Consider the following 24,877-nt stretch of genomic DNA (forward strand, 5'->3'; position numbering starts at 1 on the left):
ATTATCATCGGTGTTTGCGATTAATCGGACTTGAAACAAGAAAAACTCATCATTGAACAATGTGATGATACATCTTAAACAGGGTCAAACTTAATTGTTAATGATTTACTGTTTAAAAAAAACTAGTCGTTTTTTATCTTAAAGATACAAGTGCATTTTTGTATCTAGTTTTCCCTTTACGTCTCCATGCAGGCGGGTATCATTGGCTTTTGGTGGGTGGTTAGAATGCACATGCAGCTGTGAAAATTCCTCCTGTTTTACCCCTTTCTTCTGTTAAAAAAAGTAAATTAAAATATAAATAATAAATGATATTCTAGAAGGTATCTATGACCAATAAGTACAATAAAAATGAAATAACTAATTATATTCACCTGTAAGTCACCAAACTCATTGAATGTATGTCTTATCAAAGCCAATACGTTGGAAACCTCAATGCTCCCATTTCGCATGGACTGTATCTTCTGCATATTTTCTAAACAAAAAGAAACACTTTTTTGCATTGCTTTCTAATTGACCTGCGTTGTTCAATAACATTATTCTGAATTTAAAAAAACAACAACTTTAATTGCTCTAATACCACGATGTATTCATATTTGAGTCATCATTAAGGCATTTATCTTTTTTGATTTTGTTTAAAATATATAGTGTACGTGCTGTAAGTACTGTAGGGATAATAATGCATATGAATCTTTCATTCTATATATTTTAATGAATGTATGTTTGTATAAAACATTTGAAAAATTCACCATTTTCGTTCTTGTTCTGCATATCTTCACTTCTTGTGTTGAAGCTGAAAAACATTCCAAAGAAACTTTTGGCAGATTTCCAGCAGATATCAACAATGCCAATGGTGTCAGTGTATTCTGCCAACTCGGCTTTTACTTCCGCAATACTTTTATTCAGTATAGCAGCAAACATGGTCAGTAACATCATTATCACGCACACCATGTACATGAAGTAATAAAACTGGGCAGTCTTTGGAGCAGCAACCATCAACGTGTCAAGTTTATTCTTGCCAATAAAGGTATTGGCAAGTGTGCTGCACGTTGCAAAAACGCTTTTGTATCCTTCAAGATGCACGCCAAACAAAAAGAAGCCAAAAAATACAAATGCAGAAAACATTACAAAGAATACCACACTGAATCCTGCTATTTCCGATCCCGCATTGGTAACTACGGCTATTATTTCTGTGAACTTGCGATTATAACCAAGGATCCGAAGCATTTTTAGGGTAGAAATAAAGACCATTATGGCAAAGAGTGCATTGAATAAGTTGTCCCATACAACAATGTGTCCAAAATTTATAAACTGGTTTGTTCCGGTCAAAATGTTATCCGAGTACATTTGCATTGCCTTATATGCGTCTATATAACGTAAAATGTATATCCCAATGCATGAAAATCCAAGAATTGTTAAGATGAAATCAATTATGTTCCATGGGGCTTTAAAGAAATTCAAGCAACCTTTTGTGGCTGTTTTATATACGATTCGGAAAAGGTATCCTAGTAGGTATGTAATGATTACAATGTAACAGAGAATGGCATATGCTCCAACTTCATCCGATGATAACACTGGTCGAAATGATTGTATATCGGTCCATATGAGAGTTCCCCCCGTTTCAGGGAATTCGCAGAGAAATATTACGTATGCAAATAAGTTCGTATTTGGATTATAAACGGTAAACTCTAGAAATATTGCCCTTGTAGCCCTGTCGATCCAATAATATTTCATGAGTTCGTTTAGCATAGCAACTGCCTGCTCTCTGTTTTTTGTAAATTCTAAAATGTATCCACCACCACTGTACGAATTATACTCGCCGAGTATGGAAAACCCCCAAATGTCTTTTGCATTGGTATACTTCCAAGCATTTGCAGTTATGATTGTACTTTCATAAGTGATGCCGCTGCATGTTGTTTTGTTGTAAGGATTCCAACCAAGACAAAAGGGAGACGTCTCCTCATCTAGCTCCGAATATTTTTCAACACAATTTTTCGGCCACGTAATGCTCCAGACTGTACAAATTTCTACAGCCAAAGATATAAAATTAAGTAATTAGCAAAACTAATTTCATGTTTAACGTAAGATATGACAAACTTTGAAGATATCAAATGGATTTCCCTGAATGTCTCCTGAAATATGAATACTTAATGCATTGCAAATTAATATATTTGTTTCATTGAGAAATAAAGTACGAGTTTTCGTGAATGTTGCAGAATAACCTCCGAGGTCGAGAAATGTTGTTTTGAAATATAAAAGCCGAGGCGTTAGCCGAGGCTTTTATATTTCAAACAACATTTCGAGACCGAACTTTATTTCTATTCTACTAACAGCCCAGTATTTATACAGATCGTTTCTCCTATAGGGAGACGATCTAGGTCATTTTGACGGCTGTTCTGTGTAACCCCAATGGTTTTGTTAGTAATGTTTACATGTGTATCGATCAAAGGAATCACAGGCAGACGACAGAATTTTTCTTTGGATTTTTATTACTCTTTACTTATTTATAAAATATTTTTGAATCATGTTCCTAATATTTTAAGGGCGATTTAATACGATTATTACTACATCATGTTATATATTTTATGTAAAACACGCAGTTAAAATGTGCTAGGGAGGTGCCAGGAACAGCCGCATTAATCTCTAAAAAATAAACATTTGAGGCAATACACATCGTTTTGACTGGAACTAACAAATTAACGTGAAATTGACATAGTTTTAAAACTTTTTACGATTTGAAGTTGTACTTTCATGGTCAGTGCGAGACAAATAGATATTTCTGATCTGATAATTTACTGAAGACGTTCGTGGTATATTGGAGAATAATGTCCGCGGCATCTCTTTGATCTCGGCAATAACTGTAGTAAAATAGATAATAAATACCATTTATGACACTTAACGATTTTCGATTATCAGCAATGTTTCCTAACTCTTACACACCGACACATCTCGTATTTATTTGTGTCAGAGATTACACTATGCTGTACGAAAATAATTGGTATTTTCTTTGGAGTTTAATTATGCTAAAAATTATCATAAGCACATATATAATATGACAAACTGATAAGATTATGTTTGAAGTAAAAGTACCTGGTTCTAAATTTTAAAAAATCTTTACACGAATATTTGATGTATTTTCCATTACAATTTAGATTTGCAAACATGGTTTAATTTTGCAATAAGCCTTTGCTCTCATAGCTAATTTGTCTTTTGAGTTTAATTTATATTTTAAAAAAATACGAATAACAGACAAAGTCTGTTAAATAAAAACACTTTTATATCTATCGGAATGAGTATCACTTCGTAGAGCAAAACGAATTTAATTTGCATAACTTGTCAAGAATAGTCATGCAGACGTTTTTGGAAGTAACTTGTAAAGATAAAGAACATTTATTTGTTATTAATTTCAAAAGTCATTTATAAACAGCCAGGAAATCATTTTTAAAATATAATTAAAATTTTGATACAATGTACATGTAATTACAAATATGCCACTTTCTAAAAATACATGTAGATATCCATTGGTGAAATCTATAAAAACATCTCATGTCCTATTTTAAATTTTTTTTAAAAAAAAGCATCAGTTCATTTATTAACAAATATCCGCCATTCATTCACAGTTTTTTTATCAGCGTGTTCTAATGAAATATTAATATTGCACCAATCAACTGCATATTCTATATATCTGAAATGTTTAACTTGTAAACATAACACATCTGTGTCTATTTACTTTAAACGTATTAAACTCATATGAAAGAAATAAAGTGTCTAATTAAATATTGATATTGCGCTTGTTGTAATAAAATATTTAGATTGCACCAATCAAATGCATATTTCATATCTGAAATGTTTATTTTGTAGACGCAGCACATCTGTGTCTATTTATCTAAAAGGTATTAAAATCACATGAAATATTATAAGTGTATAATTATCCATCATCCAACCACGAATTCATAATTTAAAAACATTTTAAGATCTACTAAATAATTGGCGTGGAAATTTCCTTAAGTGATTTTCGGATATTTCTTACCTCGCTTTGATCTCATTTGTCTTAATCGAGCAGGTCCAACTCGAATGCTTGATCCGTCACCAAACCATTTCTTATCAATTTCTGACAGAGATTTTCCCAGGTAGTCATTTACAGGATAGAAAGTGGGAATTAGCGTTCTGTTGATCCAATTTATGAAGTCTTTTGTTTCATTGATCTACAAACAATGAAGGGGAAGTACCGTTTAATATAAAAAAAAAAACACACCGTACAATCAAACATCAACTGCCTAAATTTTTTAACATATTAAAAATAATTACACTAAATTATTTTTTTTCATTTACTTATCAATTTAAAAAGTTTTATTTAGAATCTATACATCAATTAAAAATAGTACATACTCCTGAAAATCCAAGCTGAGAAACACCATTTGCTAGCAAGTAGTTTTCTATATTCCATTTGTAATTAAAGGATCTCATATCTCTTTGGATGTAACTTGCACTAAATAAGACAAATATATAAACGGCGAAAAATAAAATGTCGTAAGCGGCTTTTCGAGCTTTCTTCTCTTCCAGTCTTCTTTTTCTAAGAATGTGCAAATCCTCTTCATTTGGTGGCTCATTTTTCTTAAGAATGTTGTTAACCAGTGCTGAAATGTACATAAAAAACGGGCATAAGCAATTTAAACAACTTACACGTTATAAATCTACTTACATCACTGATCTGACCAGCCTATACTGATCCACTTCCAATGTAAGCAACTAAATCTTTAAAAAAGAAAATGCCAGTCTACTCAAATGATAGAGTTTGGGTCAGCAAATGCATCGCCAGATGCACAGTATTGTCATGGTGAAATATGGCTTGAGAATTTTGGCAGTGCATTATTATATATCTACTGTAAACTAAATCTAATAAGTGAACATCTACATGTCTAATCTTATTAAGATTGTCTTTAATCAAACATGTACCTATGATAAGATAATAAACCTAAAACAGGCTCTTACGCAACTTTTTTGTAAGAAGTACATTCTCAATTTTCTAAAGAATTCTCTTAAAATTCTCTTATAGCCATATTCAAAAATCCTGTTCTAGAACAACGAGTTTCTAAAATATTGATATTAAACTAATACCTATCAAAACATAATTATTTAAGATCTTTCGATTGTTTCATGGCGTCATCAGGAGCATTCCGGGCTAATTAACCGTTATCGTTTTAATAATAGTGTAATGGAATTAATTGTTCTGGCAATATTTTTTAGTTGTGTCTTAAATATTTTGAGATATTTTAAGTGAAATGACAAATATATTCAACTATTTAGATGGTTCTTTTAGATGAAATCGTGAAATTCAATAAGCAAGAGACCAATAGGGCTAAACGGCCACATAAGTACCATAGCCCATAGACAAACGTCTTAAAGTTAAATTCATTCTGGTGTAGAAAAAATATAATATACATGTAGTAATGGCGACCACCTTCCTGTCTGAAATCTTTCAAAAAGGAATTAGTCTATGAAACCTATAAGTTTAGCAAAAACCTTTATAATCATAATTGAGCGTATTACTTGATATTGAAAAGGTGCAATACTCTGATAGAAAGTTATTTATTTGTTTACTTTAAAGATAGGTTTTATGTATGTTTTCATAGATAAGCTAATACAAGGTGGCTGCTATGCATATTTTAATTAAAACAACCTCTCATCCCTCATCCCCAGGGGGCAGATAGAAACTCTCCCTGTAGGCACTCAACAATAAAGGAGCTTTAAAAGCTATAAATCGTTTCTCATTTTCCTGTTCCAGCTTTTGAATATTATAATTCAATGGCATTTAATCACCATCTGACATTGATACCAAAATCCGATGTTTATTAATACACTAATATAATTTAATTCTGGTTCTAACGCACTTTCTGATTGGCTATGAAAAATGACAATAACAAACTGTCAACCATCTCGTTAATCCATAAAGCGAAATATGAGTTTAAAGCAGAGCAACACGGACCTCTAAAAAGACCAAGGTGGGATCAGGTGTCTAGGAGGAGAAAGCATCCCCTGCCGACCGGTCTTACCTACCGTGTGCTCTTTGTCAAGATCGTGAAAAACAGAAGAAACCGAAGTTAGTACGGTGTATAAATAATGGTAGCAATATGAAAAACGTCAGTCAGTATGTGTCCTAATGAAACATAATGAAAACTTGCTGACAAGGTCATTGTATTGACCATAGAACTTGCGTAAAGATGATTATAATCGAGGTTCTTGATATTCTTTTTCCAACAATTTGTTTGTAAATAGTTGGCCTCGTTTGATAAATTATTCGTATGTAGAGTATGCTCTGGCATAACGAATAAGCTGAGGGACATAATCATATAAGCAGGAGATGATGGTATATTGCTACATAAGTAAGAGAAGTTGACAATGGAAAAATAAAAATCATCACGTTTATCATACAATTTTTGTTGTTAGGTTACCATTAACGTCTTTGACTAGTAAAATACTCAAATATGAAACAGATGTTTCGGAATTTGTGGGTTTGTTTTAATTTCAAGCCCACTAGTGTGGTAGAACAGATTTACATGTATTACTACTGTGGTTTCATTAGTTTTCGTGGGTATCTATTTTCGTGGATTTTCTGAAAAATCACAGTTTCAAGGATACGTAAATTCGTGACTAAACGTCGTGTCTCCCGGGGAATAAATATGGAATTTCAATTCCACTTTTTTCTGTGAATCTTGGCCCATTAGAAAATACAACTTTGGACAAAAAAGTATAGCTGTGCACATTTGCAGAATGTTTTGATCCAATGGTTATTCAAGAATTAAGCCTCTTAAATGACTACTGTTTCATTTTATTTTGTGCAAACTGCTTTATTACAATGTTTGCTAGGTATTCATAGGTTTCGAATTGAAAAGGTTAACTTGCTACGAGTTTTGTTTTTATTCTCTAGTGTCTTTATTGGTGTGTGTGTGTGTGTGTGTGTGTGTACGCTCTAATGGTGGCACAGACTATATGTTGTGCCTACATAGTCTCCTGTCGAATATTTCAGCTTACCAGTAGTGTTCACCGGAACATTTACTTTATTTACGTATAGGTTTAAGTCTAAATAGGTATGGTCAAATATTTACCGATTCACCGCCTAGTTCCAGGATTCATCTTGATATCTGTTCTTGATGTAATTACAAGCTTTTTAAGCAACCGTGGCTATTATCACCAATAAAACAAAATATTTTAATTTTTCATTTATCATTCACACTACCTTGAAACATGTGTATCATATATTTTGAGTTTAATAAATTAGACTAACGGTCCGTTGTTGCTTTCTTTAATAATTCTGTGCATGATTTAAATATTTTTTAACTATCAAACACAGTGCAACTGCCAACAATAACATATTTGTATTTGGCACCATTTAGAAGTGTCTGATGTTATTTTGTTATCAGTAAAGGTGTATACTTAATGTGTTCATTACCTAGAAAATTCTGTCTCGAATCACCATTATAATGACTCGATGCTTTCCGTAACTCGTCAAGGTCTATTGAAGGAGGTTTTTCTTCTCTCATACTTTTGAAAATGGTGGCAAAGATCAAAGAAACAAACACAACCTTAAAAAAAGATGTTAACATTGTTATTATGATTTTCCAAAATTACAATTATAAAACTTGTAATAAAAAAGCATTAAAATCAGTTATTGCCAAAATAATTTCAATAACTTCATTGGTTTAGTGTGTTTATTTTATTGATTTTAAAATCAAATATCCGTACCTTTAATGGATCAACGAACAAAATCGACTCAAGAAAAGAAAGCAAGAAAGAGGTAACCCATTCTTCGGATTTTTCTTTTCCCCACTCCATGCTATATAGCAGCAGGAAAAATGCGCATGCTGCAGCTGCCAGAACAAGAGTAATCCAGGCTAGATAGACGAACCAGAATGGCAGGTTCAAGTTATTGTCAGCAAACATAATACCTTCATTCAGTTCTTGGAGGATACAGTTGCTCTTTGAAACGTCGTATTTTGCTGAATTATTTTTACCGTCTTTATTTATGATAGTGGAATCAGTATGCCTTTTTTGTCTTATTTTACTCTTTCTAAAGGCTATTATTACAAATAAGATTGGAGGTGTGGTAATAATGACACCAATTACCGAGACATACAATGTGGACAATGAGAATCTGATAAATCCTAATTCCATTTGAAATGAAGAACTTTCTTCAGTGGATGATTGGAAAAACATGGCATTAGAAATCATAACCAGTAATAGAAGGACCATTAAAGTAGTCAATCTTTGCACTCGACTGAAACGGCTTATGTTTGGTCGTAAAAGAAGAGACACCCATAAATGATGATCTGTAATGTTCATCTGTGTATTCGCGTTCATCAGTGCTTTAAATGAATGTACATTTTCCTTTGTGGATACAGGGAGCACTCTTTCAATCATCCCATCATCATCATCCAGAGAGAGCCATTTGTCACAGAGAAATACGTATCTAAAATATATTTAGAAATAAATTCCAACAGTTTAAACATATACCTCATAGGCTGAATTGTTAATTAAAACGATGTAAACATGTTTTTAAAAAGAAAAGAACAATGATTTTAAGGCGATAAAATGTGTTCTGGGTGCACAAGTACATGTATATACTAAATGAAAAAATGGCTAACAATAGCAGTTCAATAAGTGATTACATTTTTCACAATACGTTTATCTCAATTTTGACAGAATAAAACGGGATCATATGTAGGTAACAATAAACCTTACTGGTAGACATCACAGATGTAAACTGTAATAAATGCCACTACTTTAATATACACGACACTAACAGCCTCTACATATTTGTACCTGTCTCTTTCTTGAAGGTCATCCACAATGACACGGTTGAGATACCAGCTTTTGTATGCACCTTTCCCAGTATTATCATGCCAAATGCGGAGGTATCGCAGGTCTCCTAAAGGTTCTTTAGTACCCATAAAGTATCGATTGATGCTTGCCATTCCAAATCCCTTTTAAAATACAAATTAGCGCATTGAACGTAATGTTTTACAATTTATCAAAGTAAAAAAAGTAAGATACAATATTGTCTGATTGGCAAGCATAATTTCCATTCTCGGTAATTTAAAATATAATCGAGATTACCGTTTTCACAGAATATATAAGAATTTATTTTGCTATCAATAAATTTCGAAAATGATAAGAGTTTCAATGATATGATCGGATAAGTGTGCTCTTATACATTAAAACGTCTGGATCCCTTAGACCAAGTCACTAAACCCATTCCCTAAAATAAACAGGAAATTTATATTTTTGTTCAATAATAGAAATCTTAATCGTTTCAGAGATATCATGAGTTCCCATGGCTAATGTAAATTGTGAACAAATTATCAGTATCTAAATAAAGAAAATAGAGTGACCGATTTTTTTTTATTGAACTTGATAACCAAACACTAATCACACATTTAAGAGTCTAAAATAATTTTCTTCGCAATACATAAGATTTATTTTTCCAATTTAAATTTTTACAATGCTTCGGTTCTTTATAGGCATTCAAAACTTGAGTGTCATTCGTTGAGTTATAGGTGAGTTACAGAGCTTACAACTCTTTGCACAGTAAACAACGCTTTTGTTTACATTTTGAGTGTTGAAATGAAATAAAAACCCGTTTTTAGACCTAAAATGAATGAGTTAAACGTAAATATTTATTTCATTTATGCTTAAAAAAAACAAATGAGAAGGTAGACAATCTGCTTAAATTTTTTGGTATATCGGACCTATGTAAACACAAACAGGGCACCAGTCTTGTTTTCATGACAAAGAATTTTGAGCCCTGTCTTTTGACTATAACTCAAGGAATGACTCCCAAATTTCATTTGATCATTAGGAATGCAGTCCTAAAGTATTGTAAATCATCAAAATAGAAAAATAGATTTGGACCAAAATAGTGACCATGACCCTTTAAAAAGTTTATTTTTTTTTTATTTAATCCAACATACAAATTAAATAAAATATTAAATAAACAAACGTATGATAGAATGAATGGCATCTTTTAAAAAAAAAGAATACTGAATACAGATTAAACAAACCTCTTTGATTCCGTCTGATAAAATTCTAATGCCGGAGTCTTCCTCGTTTCCAACTAGTACGAAATTGACGTTTGATTTTGTTCCAGCACCCCGTCGCATTCCAGTTTGTACAGTTAAGAGGTAAAAATAATTATCTTTTACATCATGATCCACCAAGAAATAAACGGCCCACTAAATAGCAAATAGAAATAGAATATGTTAAATACAATAAAGCGACATGCAGACCACACTAGCACTCACAAACCAAAAATTTAATTGAATTTGTATGTCAATAGTTATGTTTAAAAGAAAACTTTTATTCAGTTTTACAGGTTTTGGTATTGATTGTCGTAGCACTTTATCACATACCCTTGTGAGGTCCTTTTTGTCTTCCCTTCGTAAAAATACTGCTGCTATGATGTAGATTACAAGCATTCCAATGAGGGGACCGTAAACAAAAGCATTGGTGACGTCAAATTTGCCAAACACCGTCAAGAAATTAATCATGTTTGGGGGAACGTAAAACGTTGTTGAAAATGTGTTACCACTACAACGGCACACAGTTTCGTTCACGCTACTCATCTCTAGAACCTAAAATACAACTCAGGATTTTAAACATTCTTATTGGAAATTCAGAAATTGTGAATTTAAATTAATTCATTGCTTACCATGCAACCATCTGAAGACCACGCATTTTGAGAATTATTCCAACTTCTGCATCCAGTGGTAAAAACGACCAGGCTAAAATTTGCTTCCACGGGAACAAAATTATCTCCTGGAGGAGTGGCAGTTGTGGAGTTTTCCACTACCGATCGTTTCCGTCTCATTTGTGATGGAACATACACACTGTAATCTGGTGCTAGATTTATATGATAAAATAGGTTTCTATCAATTACCATTATGTCCGGAAGGAGAGAAATTATTTTTCGTTATAAAGAAGCATCTTTCCATATAAATAATAAAATTAGATAACAAAGAATTGAAATGAAAATAAAAAAGAAAGACATATTTAAAGTATCAATCATTGGATTAGAACGTAATTCATTTGATTCATTCATCCTATGACTGTCGGTTATCAGTATTTCATAAGTATACCTTGTTCTGGTTTCACCCCAAGATAGCAAGTTCCCTTTGGACATGTGCCTTGTTCAAGAAATATCTTGAATCCAATATTTTCCCAGTCGCGCATTCCAACAATTTTCATAAAATCATAAGTTGATGACGTTGGAAACGTGTCACCGCTTACATAGAACGTATACAAGGTAAAATTTACAGGATTGTTAATATCAAAACCATCTGGATTCATAAAGATGATCGCCGCATCATCATCATTAATAACATCAAAAGTAAAGAAAATCATTTTTTCTGGATATTCTGGATTGATGAGAGGAATGAATTTTTGATACTTGAAATTGCCATTGTTCGCAAGTTTAACGTCTAACTTAATGTCATCTCCCATATCAAAAGTTGAAACTCCTGATGTCAGAGATGATGCGTTTTGTCCATAAATGAAGGGGTTCTTTTTGTAATAGTTTATCTGTGAACAAAGTAAACGTAAAACAAAAAAATTTCAAAATACGAAGCAAAATTAATTCTAAAATTGTGAATTTCGCTAAAAAATATAATTACTTATAAAATAACAAATAAATGACCTTCATGGCGACTATTTTATCAGTAAGCTGCTCGAATGTGCCATTTGAGGGCTGAATTCCGACAAAATATTGATCCGTCCTGTTTTGTATACTGTCAATCGTTATTTTCTCTGTAATGACAGATAAAACAGTTCTGTCCATTGTGTGGCGCTCTTCAAGAACTATAGTTCTAAGGATAACATTTTGTGTTCTTCTTAATATACGCTGTATCACTGGAAAGTACTCCTGCGCCTATCAACAAAATTAGAAAAAAATTATGTATGCATGGAAGTTGAAATAGTATATATGTAATAAAGCATATACAATGATATTCGTGAAGATTACCAGATCTTTTTGTTGTTCTTGTATCCCCCGGCGATGCTCTCTTACGGTAAATAACATGCCTGCTTTGTTGTCTAGATCTGTATAGTCTATGAGCGTCGAGACATTAACAGCCCATAGTAACGCCTCTTGGCGCTTCTGGCGCTCTGCATCTCTTACCAGTTTTTCTTTAATACTATTTTTCTGATTTGGCACAGACAAGTCTAAGAGGTGATTTGGAAGCATGATGTCCAACAGGCGATTTATTATTCTGTGGATGACTGTCAAAGAAATGGACATCGTGGGTTAGTGAAAATATCATGAAGAAACATCTTTGTTTCTTGAAATCGGTGAATTTTATATCAAGTATTACATTCCTTTTTGGGGTTTGATTCATAATAACTTCTTTTGGAAATCACAAGCACCAGAAGAGGTGTAGACCTATGCAGTCATTTGATTACAAGGTCCAGTAATGAATCCGCAATATAAAAAAAGTTTTTAAAAATCAAATAACAAACCAAAAATATTACCTAAAATGAAAGAAAATAAAATTTGTTCATCCTTTTTATTTAAAACAAGGCTCATCACCACTAACAGAATTTTAAAATTTAACCTTAAAAAGTATTGGCACAACAAATTCATGACACATACATTTAATATAACTGTTTGCATTCATGCTCATTTTATCAAATGAATATTGTATAAGTTTATTCTGATGGTGTGATAACAAAAAGTCAATATTTTAGTGGGTGACAGCAATTTCTTCTAGCTCATATATTTAATAATTCTCTCGGTAATCGGTGTTTTCTCAAATATTTTTTCCTAACAATTTTTTTAATTTTCTTGACGTTTTGATGAATGAATGTGAATTTATGTGTATATTAAGTTGATAATAACTTTTGATTAGACAATAATACATATTAAGTAAACAATTAATATCGGTTATGTTTATATTGATAGTATATTACGAGAAAACAAAATAAATTTATTGCAAATACAAACAGAAATAATCTGACAATAATACATGTGTGTTTTGTATATACTAATTCTTATGTATAAATGGTATCATTCATATATATATATATATATATATATATATATATATATATATATATATATAAAGCACTAAAAATGGCTAACGACGCGAACAATAGAAATTGTCAAATTTTCGGGACAACCAGTCCCTTCTTCAGGACCAAAAATAAATTACATGAGTAAAAAACAAAGAAAACAAAATCTAAAGCTACTACTAAACTACTTAAGAAACTATAAAAAAGAACAGCTACATTATAAACATCATTTGTTCACATTCTTAAAGAAAGTGTTGATATATATATATATATATATATATATATATATATATATATATATATATATATATATATATATCGACTTGTTAATTTCAAACTGAAATTTGGCCTTGTTGTATTCAATACAATAAATACAAAAAATCTTCGAATTTTTTGCAGAAGTCTTGTTGTTTTGCTTTGACATTCGAAATGTGTTTAATCTTTTTCGAAAATCTAAATAATGAATGTATGTTGATTATAAACCAATGTAGAGAAAAAATTGAAATCCAATTCCTGCCAAAATCATAAGGAAGGAAATAGTTTCATGCAAATATATCTAAAAGAAAAATTTTCAAAATAATACTTGTATGGTTAAGGTTAATTGTACGATTTAAAAATAGATTTATTCCCATTCAGGAATATTAACAACCAACAGAGTTCAATTTTGATACGCTATCGAAATGGAATATAGAATCATTTACTTTTTCTAGCGCAGGTTAACAAGCACACTTAAAAGAGATTCTACGATTTAAAGCAAAAAAAGGTATTTGAATTTTAATTCTATTTAGCATATTACTGTAATTTTGAGTTTAGAGTGCTTATTCTCGTTCTCTGTTTACCAATAAAGATTTCATGAAAATGAACATTTTTCGTTAAATTTGTGCATAATTATAAGTGAAACCAAAAGCAAAATTTATTGTTAATACCCTGTCAGATAGATAAAAGAATACATTTATTTATTAAAGATTTGTTTTAGTAAAACACTGGTTTCAAAAAATATTTACCTTTTGCATTTTCATACGTTGTATTAAGATAGCCCACCGGAAATGGGTCTATATCTGTCACTATTTCAAAACATACGACTAATGTGTCCATAAGCCGTGTAGTGTTCACCTGCAAATCACATAAGGAATTGATATAGTTATAACAAACAGTAGTTGTCATAAATAATAGGATGTCAGCAAAACAGCAGCTACTCAAAAAAATATTGAAAACAAAACCTAGAGCATATTAAAAGAAAACATTAAGTAATTCGGTATGTTGCAGTACAATTAAATGACTGGCGTAAAAATTATAGATACAAAAAATGTCCCATATCAAATGTAGCGATAAAGAGATTATAAGAAATTATAATGCATATGGGACCTTTAAAAGTGGCTACCTACTAAAATATCAAACGTTATGTAGTCTTGCAGGCGCGTTATGGAGTCAACAGAGGAGAATATTAACTGTAGATCAGCGATGCTGAATCTGTTTTTTTTGTTGGTATCACAGTGAACTTGTAGGTCGTATTGAAGCAAGTCGAGCATATGCGCCATTATCTGTAATAAAATCATGATTGTCAAAAGAAAATACAAACTATTGAAGATGAATATTGTCGGTATTGAAAATATCCTCACTGTTTGGTATTCCACTACAATTGGGAATATGCTTTTATCCACGTAAGCTGTGTTTGCTATTCCAGTCATTATATCATCTTCTGTAGTTGTTGCATCAGCCTAAAATAGCAAAGACAACTGCAAAAATATTTGACATTATTTTTTTAACTATTATTTTTGTATACTTTATTTGGCAATTTTCAACTGACATTACTGTTTTGCAGCGACTATTATTTGCGTTGGGGCATTTTTATATAATGATATGAACATGAAAGGGCAAGTTTGCAACGCGTTAGTATTTAAATCAACAGTCATAATTAGAGACAATGTAATATTATAAAACGAGAAAATATGGCGCATAACAAATTTTAGCATCTTTCCCTCAGCGCAAAAATTTATTGGGTTGACATTGGTATAACATGTATTCAAGTTTTAATGTTTTAAAACAATAAATTCAGTAACAATTGTATTGCTAGAAAAATGCCCTTTTGTAATTTCGGACGTCGATTCTGTTTGTTTATAAAATAAAAATATGACCCAGTGGTTTTCTACTTAACATTATATCGATTGAACCTGTCGTTCTATATCGACATTGTTTACATGCTCTTTGCTTATGGTGATTGAAACTTACACATGACATTGCGTTTACTGATGGTATTTCAATTCATTCGCGTTGAATTCCAGAACTCCTCTGGTTTGATCATAATTTTTAAATCAAATTCAATGTCAGATAACTCAAACTTGTTTACGACAACTAACACAGTTTCGCCGACAAATGGTGGTTTTTTCTCTGACTATCCGAACAAAAGCAATTTTACTGTCTCCATTGACAGCTTACTTGTAAACGTTAGTTAAAAATCAAGGCCGATGAATTTACGTGCTTAAATAACGAACAAAAAATTAAAAGCAGGGTTGATTTTCTTTCTTTTACAGGTGTGTGCGCTAAAATATAATTGCGCCAATGCATAAGCAATTAAGTTAGCACTAAAATTCGTATGCGCCAAATTTTCGCTTTAACGGTTTTGGTAGTTTTTTTTAATTAAAGAATATTAAACAATAAATATAACCATACGTTAGAGTAATTTTTGAATAATGACGCCGTTGATCCTATCAGTCGAATTGCTGCCATCTCGTTACCACTACGTTTCCGTCCTTCGTAATCCTTTGTGAAATTATCAAACATTCTGCTAACGGTTGTTCGATCATTTACATCCACTGGCTGCGTATTAGCAGGTGGTGTCACCTATGATAAAAATTCTTTTATAGAACACAAAGACTTATCATATAGTGTATAGTTCCATTCATTGGAACGAAACAAATAAACAGAAAAAGTTAAGAGGCCCACATGCCTCGACGGTCAACTGAGTACCATAGCAAATGAATGGAACTGTCCGGAAGTTTAATGCTTGCATTTTAGAGACAAATCCTAATCCCCCTACTTCTACCCCCGCTTTGATGAATTATTGATGTTTGCAAACAGCAATTCATAAAAAGGGGGGATGGAGACGGAGGAATCTCAGATTATATACACCTTAGCTCCAGGATCCGCCGATTGTAAACTTTAAGTAAAAAGAGACTTGAACGCAGGTCTTACATATGTAGGTGGTCACCTGTCAATGAGTAGAATGAAATTTTGTTTCCGATAATATTAAAATTAATGAAATATTAAAATTAATGAAATTTAATAGCCTTGCCGCACTTTTGTGATTGAAGTTGCACTTTCTAATCCTTTCAAATAGCAAATTATCTTGAATGCAAAGGAATTTAATGCGTTCAATATGGCTTATGTGTACAAAAAGTTCTCTAATCATTCGGATTATAGTAGAATCAAGAAATTGCCACGACGAAAAAAAGACGAAAGTTATTAATAAAGAAATTAAAATATTAGACCACATTAAACCAAGAACCATTTCATTAACTGAACAATGTCACAGAGTTGTAATTTCGCTTTGTTCGTTCTTTATACGTTCTCCAAGCATTCCAATAGTACTGTTATAATTGACATTACTCATACGGGTGACAAGTCCTGTGTAGTAAACTGGTTACATATGTATACAAATGTCATTTGACTGAAAACATGACCCATCCTGGAGAACGAGTGTACGCATAAATTAATTTCCCTTAACCCTTGAAAGAGGACGTGGCTTTTCAGTCTAAGGATGTTTTGTAATGAGTATCGATAAAATTGTCCCACTGTTTCTGGAAATAATGAAAATATGAAAAATTTAATGAAAACGACGACAACAAATATTGATCAAAAAAGCCTACTTACGCTTAAAACATGATGTATGGATTAAGTACATGTAACTAAATTAGACAAACAACTCAGTTCAGTCATGTTATGAAAGCAATATTTAAGACATTCTTTTAAAAGTAGATATTACACTAACGCAGAATGTAAAAAGCAAGTTAAACATAGATATTTATGCTTATTAAGGTTAAAAAAGAAAAGGTTTACCAAAAATTCTCCCGATTGTACTTCTGTGTAATCTCCAAAAAGATCAAATATTTTTACAATAAAATATACATGATATTCATAGGTACTGTCCCCTATTTGTATATATTCTTTATCTATGGAACTTTCGCCTGAAACAAAAAATAGATATTTAAAAAATACACATTACTGATAACTTTTTGGAAGTAGATGTGGCATTACATTTTTTTGAAAATTTTCATGAAAATTAAAAGTTTAAGTAAAACTGAATTGAAATTTCAAAATTGAAATACACCAAAAAACCTTTGACAGAGGATAAAATACATTAAATACACATTTTTGAACTTACTTCCTCTGTATATTATATTGACAACTTCTTCTATTCCATGAGTCATTTTTCTTTTTGTTTTTGTTTCATATTGATATATAAGAGGTCGCTTAGCTTTTAGATCTCTTTTATAGTTTTGGTCATTTTCATATCCTTCGTCTGCCCAGTTTTTGCAAAAAATGCTGAGCAGTGGCGTGTCTGTAGTGAAATACAAGTTTTAAATAAATGCACATTGTTAAATAATTAATGAAGTTTTTGAATGTATTTTTAAAATAACCCGTTGATCAGTATCAAATTTTTATTGTTTTAAAATACTTTTTGTTAAATCTTATGCATTTTAATATTGTACAGAGTATATATTATTCAATTTTATCATGCAAAACATTGATACTTTTAACACTTACCAGTTTCGACTGTATAATTGCAAAATCCGTTATATGGAGGGAAATTTGTGGAAAATTTTGCATATACTTCGGCTGACCCATCCTGATCAAGGTAACTGGCGTTCAACATCAACATGTACTCTACACCTGGTTCTAGGAAATTCTCAGGAATAACCAACGACTGGGAATCTGTTTGATATTAAAATAATGAATATGTGTTTACTATATAAAAAATTTTGTAAGTAAGACTTACATTTAACAAAAAGTTACAATTTTCAATATGCATTAAAGTTTAAACTCAACAGAAGCTGTTTTAAATTCCGTCATTGTTGTTGTTGTTGTTGTAATATAGTTTTCTTACCTGTTGTTGTGTTCCTAGAAAAGTCGTGTACTATTTCATAGGACGAAAAATCTGCTCTCTTTACCAATAATCTCCATTCATAGTTCATTGTAGAATTTTCTATTTCGCAACTCTTACACCATCCCATAAAGGATGTTTTTGCTCGAATCGCAACTTTTGTATCACAGTTGAAGGAACAACTAAAATAAGTCAAAGAGAAATTTTGATTTAATAGTTTTCATTTTATTAATTTGACTTCTTTAAAAAACTTAGTTTGACATGGTAATATAACAAACAAAAATAAATACACATACTTGATAGCAAGTTCTGGAGTTTCTGTACTGACTACAGTTATCACTTGTGTAAAATCATCCTGAAGAGTTTGATCAAACACTGTCACCGTTACAGCTATATCAGTACCAACATCCTGATTAAAAGGCAACTTAGCCACACCACTTGAAAAATTTTGTAACCCACAAGCGCTGCTAGATGAGGACGTCATTGGGGTTGTTGTTACATTGGTGTCATTAAGTCTTACGCCAAAAGATGCATTTGCTCCCAGAAGGAATGACCCATCACTTGTGCTTTAAAAGGATATTATATATATGCAATCAACTTATTGTTGGTTTAATTTGTGATTTCTTTTCTTTTGTACATATCATATTTTATTTATCAATTATCACAAATAAATGTCATAGTTTGTTTACACTTACTCTGTGCAAATCCAGCTAAAGGTTAATCCATTAGTATTTCCAAAACCATTGTTGGCAGTGTGGGATTTTTCTAGTGCGTCCAGCATAATATAAATAGATGGTCTCATCGTTGTCTTACTTCCGCCTACGATATACGCAAATGGCTGTGGTTTTGAGAATTTGATATAGATGTATTCATATAGGTGTGTACTCGACAGATCAACTGTCAGATTTAAGTAGTATAGACCAGGTTCAAGAGTACCTGCTTTGATAAAAAGAGTACCAGAAATGGACTCAATGCCGTGTTGCTTATTGTTATTGTCGACAATCCCCGATTCATTCACTTTAAACATCGCCCAATGAAAAACAGGTGACACACTTCCACACGATGTTTGTGAAGGAATTGCCATTCTGTTTGAAATATAAAAGTTTTCGGACGTCCACGCCGGCATAGGAAATTCAACCATTGAGTACTGTCTGTCAAAAATCCCCTTTACCTCAAAACATTCATTGTGAACAAGCACTGGTTTTGTCCATGTTCTCGTAGATAATGTGTTATGACATGTGATATTAACAACCGGAGAACCAAGAGCAACGTACTTGTAGCTATAAACAAATGGATTAGAAGAAGTAATGTTATACAAGTCACTATTCAAAGATCGATCAACTTCGTCCCCAGTATTAACTGTACAAAAAACAAAGGGACGGTAATCATACTTGCCAGGCGCAATATTTAATCTGTATTCCACTGAACCAGGCGGCAAGAGAACCGAATTTGGTACACTTAATGTTAATTCATCTCTGGCAATGCTTAAATCAGCAATAACTGGATTGTCTAAATACACTATTTCAACTAGAGTTCCATTCGATCCAATCATTTTAGGTATATAATATCCAAATGTGTCATATTCTACCAGATTCCAAGCTGCAGAAATCATTGTTACATTGTCAAACACAATTGTTTTCTCATTATTTCTAAGTTCCTGTGAATCTTCATCAAATACATATTCTGCGTCCTCACCAAGCAAGCCCTCTGCTGTCATATTGAATACCGTGTAACGTAAATCTCCCTGGCTAGGACTTACTTTAAATGATAATACTCCTGTCTGCAAAACGAGATTCCGTGTATCTTTCGTGTCTTTATTATCGTCATTTATATCCACAACTATGTTAAATATACCCCGAGTTTTGAACTGGTGTGTTTGATAAAGTTTTGTTGAGTTTACAACTTCTGAACTTCCATCTCCAAAGTTCCACGACATTAGCATGTTCGTTGGAAGTCGAGAACAATCACGTAAAAGGAAGTCAAATTTGACTACTACTGGAATAGACGCTCCTTGATACGGATGTCTATTATCATCAGTCGGAGTTCGAGCCATTAACGTCATGTTCATATTTACTGGATTTTCATAGCGAATTTTTAAATCATTTAGGGTGTACGTAAGGACATTTATTTCAGAAAATTTAAAAATTGAGCTAACAGAGTTTTGGCAGAAGAATGTGACATTTTTTAAGCCGTTTGATTTGAATACATATTTCTTTTCAACTGGCATGTCAAAACCTAAAGTCACAGATACGTTACCATGACTATCCTCGCCATGTCCGTAGTTAAAAGTACAGAATACGTTAGATGGTGTAGGAGATGGAGATGATACATTCAAGATAAATTCCATTTTTCCGTCCGGAATAGGTATAGTGTCACGTTTAGGCCATAATATTATAAAATCATCAACTAAAGGATATTCGACCAAAATTTGGTACGTGAAAGTGTGTTCATATTCTGGATTCCATGCTCGTAATGTCACTGTATATGTATTTGGCGATGTATACTTCTTTGTCCATGTATCAAAATCATACCTACGGTATAGATCACTTTTGACATTATTTTTTGTTTCATTGTCTCCGTACTGTATTTCATAGAGAAAATTTGAATTAGGAACATTTAAAAATTCAAACACTATCTCTTCTCCTACCCTGACAATAGTAGAAGAGTTGAGCGTTACATTGATTTTGTCCCAAATATGAATATAAGATGATGTACTTGTTGTTCCTACATGAGATGTCAAAATTGCATTTAAATGATATACACCTTGAATTGGATATTCATAATCGAAAAATATACCAGGGGTGAGTAGAAGTGAATCCTCCGAGGATATGTTAAAATGTGTTTCATTTCCATCTCCAAAAAATAAAACAACATCCACAACTCCCTGTGGTTGTGTAGCACTTGATGATAATTTTAAAAATATTGAAGCTATTTCAGTAGTTTGAACTGTAGAATTGTTTTCGATGTAAAATCCATTAATTTCAAAAAAGTAGTAAGATATAGTCCAATTTCGAACAGACGAAACTTTGTTGAGAGCTTCTACAGTAATATTTATTTCACCATTGTCTTGGATAGGTTGGTAAAAATTGTCCGATCTTACACCGGAACCGATTTTCTCATGAACTGCCGTGTTGTTCTTACCAAATGTCCATATCAATTGAAGTTTTGTTCCGAAAAGCAACTTTACCGAAACAGGCAAATCATTTCCAACAATGTTGTACAAAGGACAAGAAATCTGCCATGAAAAGAAAATGATCAATTTTAAATATACCGGCAATAGAATTTCACTTATATAACACAATTATCATATAATCTAAAAAAAAAATAGTGTAAAGGGGTTTCAGAAAGTCACATCGTTCACTTGAATCAAGTACCTATATATACTTAAAAATTCTTACAGCAATTAATTAGTATTACAAAATTTTAACATTCAACTTTATTCGTAATAATTGTGACCAAACAACAACAACGCATTTTGAGGTGTTTTGGAAAAGTCTTCCAAGTTAAGATTTAACCATTTAACCCTATTTACAAAATTTATATTAGTATACAAATTCAAGTTACATCCTTACCTGTTGTTCAGTTAGATTTTGAATATGTTTACTCAAAATATATCAAAAGACAGACGCAGGGAGAACTTTAATCAGAACCTCTTTACAATGAATCTATACTACTATATTAAAATAATAGACCGATTTTAGAGAGGACACCAATGATTCCCTTCATATTTTTTCAGATTTTAAATTCTTCAAATTAAGTATGTAGCTGTGCAGTTCGACAGCTGTTCTGAGTGATTAAAAGTGCATTGCCCCGTTCTTGTATGCATACTTTTTAAACAAAATGACATGTATTACTTCATATTTATTGCTTTTATATTTTTTGGCAACATTTTTGACCAGTTTCGGGCAGAAACAAGCCAGTTCAAGAAATGTTTACATTGATATCCTCAAATTTACAAGATGGCCGCACACCCCTCTTAATAGCATTTTTCTAGGATTAAAGCTTGGTTATGTAAATGTCAACAATATAGTGTGTCGATGTATTAGTAAATGTCCGATATTATATGCAATGTCAAACCATGCACGCACGGGTCAAAGTCTAGTTAATAAAGTAAAAATTAATGATAAAACACCTTACCTCTATTCCTTTTGTTGGTTCAAGCAGTTCTACGCTTGTTGTATAGTTTACTGAATTGATATGCGATGTTACTTGTGCAGTTATCATGAAATCTCCAAAGGTCATATACATATGAGTGAATAGCAAGCCAGGATTTAAAAGACTGGTATTGCTGGATTCAATCGATATCACTGTTGTATTGCCATCACCAAACATTACAGCGATGCTTATATCGCCCATTGGAGTTAGGGCATTTGAGTCAAGCCGTATGGTTACATTGGTTGAATCATTATTTGAGAGTGTTGTAGGACCTTCTATAAGAAATCCATTTACTCCATAATAGAAGAATACAACCGTTGAATTTGATCTTACAGACACGGGACTGTATGCATGTACTGTGATATTTACTTCCCCGCTTCCAGAAACGTTATGGATTACCGTGAATTCTCGTGTACCGTTTCCATAATGATCCATTTCTAATTTTGATCTGTTTCCGAAAATCCATTCTGTTGTTACATCATGGCCTCCTAAAAGAGTTGCTTGAATTTGTATTTCTTCTCCAACTTCTATATATTCTGGACACAATAACTATAAAGAGACGATGAATAATACTGTATCCGGTGAAAATCATCGACATTAAAAATCATTTTTTGGTATCTAAAATAATCATTACCCATTGTTATGAAATAGCAATATATATATATATATATATATATATATATATATATATATATATATATATATATATATATAATTTATACATATGAAGCACAGTCTTACCACTATTCCATATATAGGTTCAAGGATTCTAAGTTTTGACAAAATCTGAATTGAATTTATCTGGGAAGTCAATGTAATGGAGACAGTGTAGTTTGCAGCACTGGAAAAAGGGTGTTTCAACAGAAGTCCATTGGTAATGATGGTGTCATCACTTCCGTTAAGTATAGTTATATTGTTATTTCCATCACCAAAATCGGTTGTGACCTCAATCTGTCCCATAGGCATTTTTGTTGAAGTGGACAAATTCAAAAATATCTCAGCATCTTCCAAAATTGAATAAATTCCATGAGAAATATGAAACCCGTTTACTGGATATAAATAAAAGACAACAGTGGAGTTAAATGCATGAGAAACTTCGTTCCTGGCATTCACAGTTATCGTAATAGCGCCAATATCAGTCACGTTGTATCGAATTTGGAAATGTCGAGTTCCGTTTCCATCATCAAAGACCTCGACAGGTGCGCCTGTTCCAATATTCCATTCCGTAATTACACACCAACCACCGAACAGAGTTGCATTGATAACCAATTCTTCTCCAACTTCTAAATACTTTTTACATTCAAACTGAAAAAAAGTTGCAATTGTTACAGTGAGTTCTTTTTGGTTGTCGATTATACACGAACAAAATTAGTAAATCTATGGAGATTTTGCTTTGCAGTTGACATGAAAACACCCGGATTATAACGTCTAAAAATTGGGCGAGCAGTTCCGAGTTATCCCAAATGGAGAAAAGATGTAAATAATTACCATTATATACCCCCGTAAGAAATTTCTTTTCGTTTATGTTAACATCTCCGGATAAAAATAAATTAAGTTTCACTGAAGAAATCTTGGATGTTTCCCTTCATATCGATTTTAATTGTACTTGACAGGCAAGTGTATTTTCGGTCAAAACCGTTTAAAAAGGAGGCAAATGTAACCTGGGACAGTCACAAGAAATCACAAGTCGTGATTTGCAAAAACAAAACATTATTTATATGCATATGGTAAAATATTTTTAACGTCACCTCAATTCCAAAAATTGGTTGAATGACCTCAACGTCTGAGGTAATAACTTCAGTTCCTAATGGAGATGTAAGTGTTCCAGTCACAGTGTAATTTCCAACATATTGATATAGATGAGTAAATGGTACGTTTTGGTCTATAAGTACTTTCGATGACAAGTCTAACGTTGTACTATCATTGGTTCCATCACCAAAGTCGACCATGACATCAATTAGCCCTTGAGGTACTTGTGTTGAATTTGCCGTTTTAAGGTATATTGTCGCGGCCTGAACTGTCGATGTCACATTAGTTACCAGGAATATTCCATTGATACGATGATAAAAATATGTAGTGTATGAGTGTGCTTCTTGGGAAACTATATTGGTTGCATTTGCAGTAATGTCAATTCCACCTTTTTCAAGAATTGACTCGGTAATATTAAAGTATCTATCTCCCGTGCCTTCATGAATCAAGACGTTTGAGAGTGCAGATCCAATTTTCCAAGTTGTTGTGACGTTAAAACCTTTGGACAGGTTTGCTTGGATGACCAGAAACTCCCCGACTTCATGGTATTTCTTTGTCCAAAACTAATTAACGTATCAGTAATGTTAGATCTATGAGTTTTGTTCATTTTATAATTTTCATTATAGATTTTGAAACACTAAATATTGAAGGTTTAGATGATGTCTAAAAACTCTAAATTCATTTGACTAAGAAATATAATATTAAATATTAAAAACTTCATTAAAAAAATTAAGAGCGGTTGTGAAGACAAAAAACTACAACAACAACAAAAGGAAATAAGGTCATTTTACAAATTCATAAAGTAAATAAAGTAGT

The 24,877-nt window shown here is 32.1% G+C and overlaps 1 protein-coding gene across 2 annotated transcripts in view; it reads right to left on the minus strand.

The window, feature by feature from the left end:
- Positions 1–111: 111 nt before the first annotated feature.
- LOC105338178 (polycystin-1) overlaps positions 112–24,877 on the minus strand; it is a 39,371-nt gene continuing 14,605 nt past the window's right edge. For both annotated transcript variants that reach the window (XM_034457826.2, XM_034457825.2), the window contains 27 exons: positions 24,061–24,624; positions 23,054–23,617; positions 22,295–22,861; positions 18,853–21,392; positions 18,454–18,723; positions 18,161–18,339; positions 17,821–17,988; positions 17,438–17,614; positions 17,113–17,240; positions 15,727–15,897; positions 14,676–14,774; positions 14,442–14,597; positions 14,061–14,169; positions 12,011–12,267; positions 11,687–11,917; positions 11,130–11,571; positions 10,703–10,893; positions 10,404–10,625; positions 10,056–10,226; positions 8,818–8,978; positions 7,741–8,464; positions 7,448–7,580; positions 4,387–4,634; positions 4,028–4,202; positions 747–2,024; positions 372–472; positions 112–270 (listed from right to left, as the gene is read on the minus strand). In XM_034457826.2, the coding sequence (XP_034313717.2) occupies positions 139–270; positions 372–472; positions 747–2,024; positions 4,028–4,202; positions 4,387–4,634; positions 7,448–7,580; positions 7,741–8,464; positions 8,818–8,978; positions 10,056–10,226; positions 10,404–10,625; positions 10,703–10,893; positions 11,130–11,571; positions 11,687–11,917; positions 12,011–12,267; positions 14,061–14,169; positions 14,442–14,597; positions 14,676–14,774; positions 15,727–15,897; positions 17,113–17,240; positions 17,438–17,614; positions 17,821–17,988; positions 18,161–18,339; positions 18,454–18,723; positions 18,853–21,392; positions 22,295–22,861; positions 23,054–23,617; positions 24,061–24,624 (10,158 nt within the window). In that variant the 3' untranslated portion in view covers positions 112–138. The remainder of the gene's footprint in view (positions 271–371; positions 473–746; positions 2,025–4,027; positions 4,203–4,386; positions 4,635–7,447; positions 7,581–7,740; positions 8,465–8,817; positions 8,979–10,055; positions 10,227–10,403; positions 10,626–10,702; positions 10,894–11,129; positions 11,572–11,686; positions 11,918–12,010; positions 12,268–14,060; positions 14,170–14,441; positions 14,598–14,675; positions 14,775–15,726; positions 15,898–17,112; positions 17,241–17,437; positions 17,615–17,820; positions 17,989–18,160; positions 18,340–18,453; positions 18,724–18,852; positions 21,393–22,294; positions 22,862–23,053; positions 23,618–24,060; positions 24,625–24,877) is intronic.

This window comes from Magallana gigas, chromosome 7 (genome assembly GCF_963853765.1).
Source record: "Magallana gigas chromosome 7, xbMagGiga1.1, whole genome shotgun sequence".
NCBI classification, from domain to species: domain Eukaryota; kingdom Metazoa; phylum Mollusca; class Bivalvia; order Ostreida; family Ostreidae; genus Magallana; species Magallana gigas.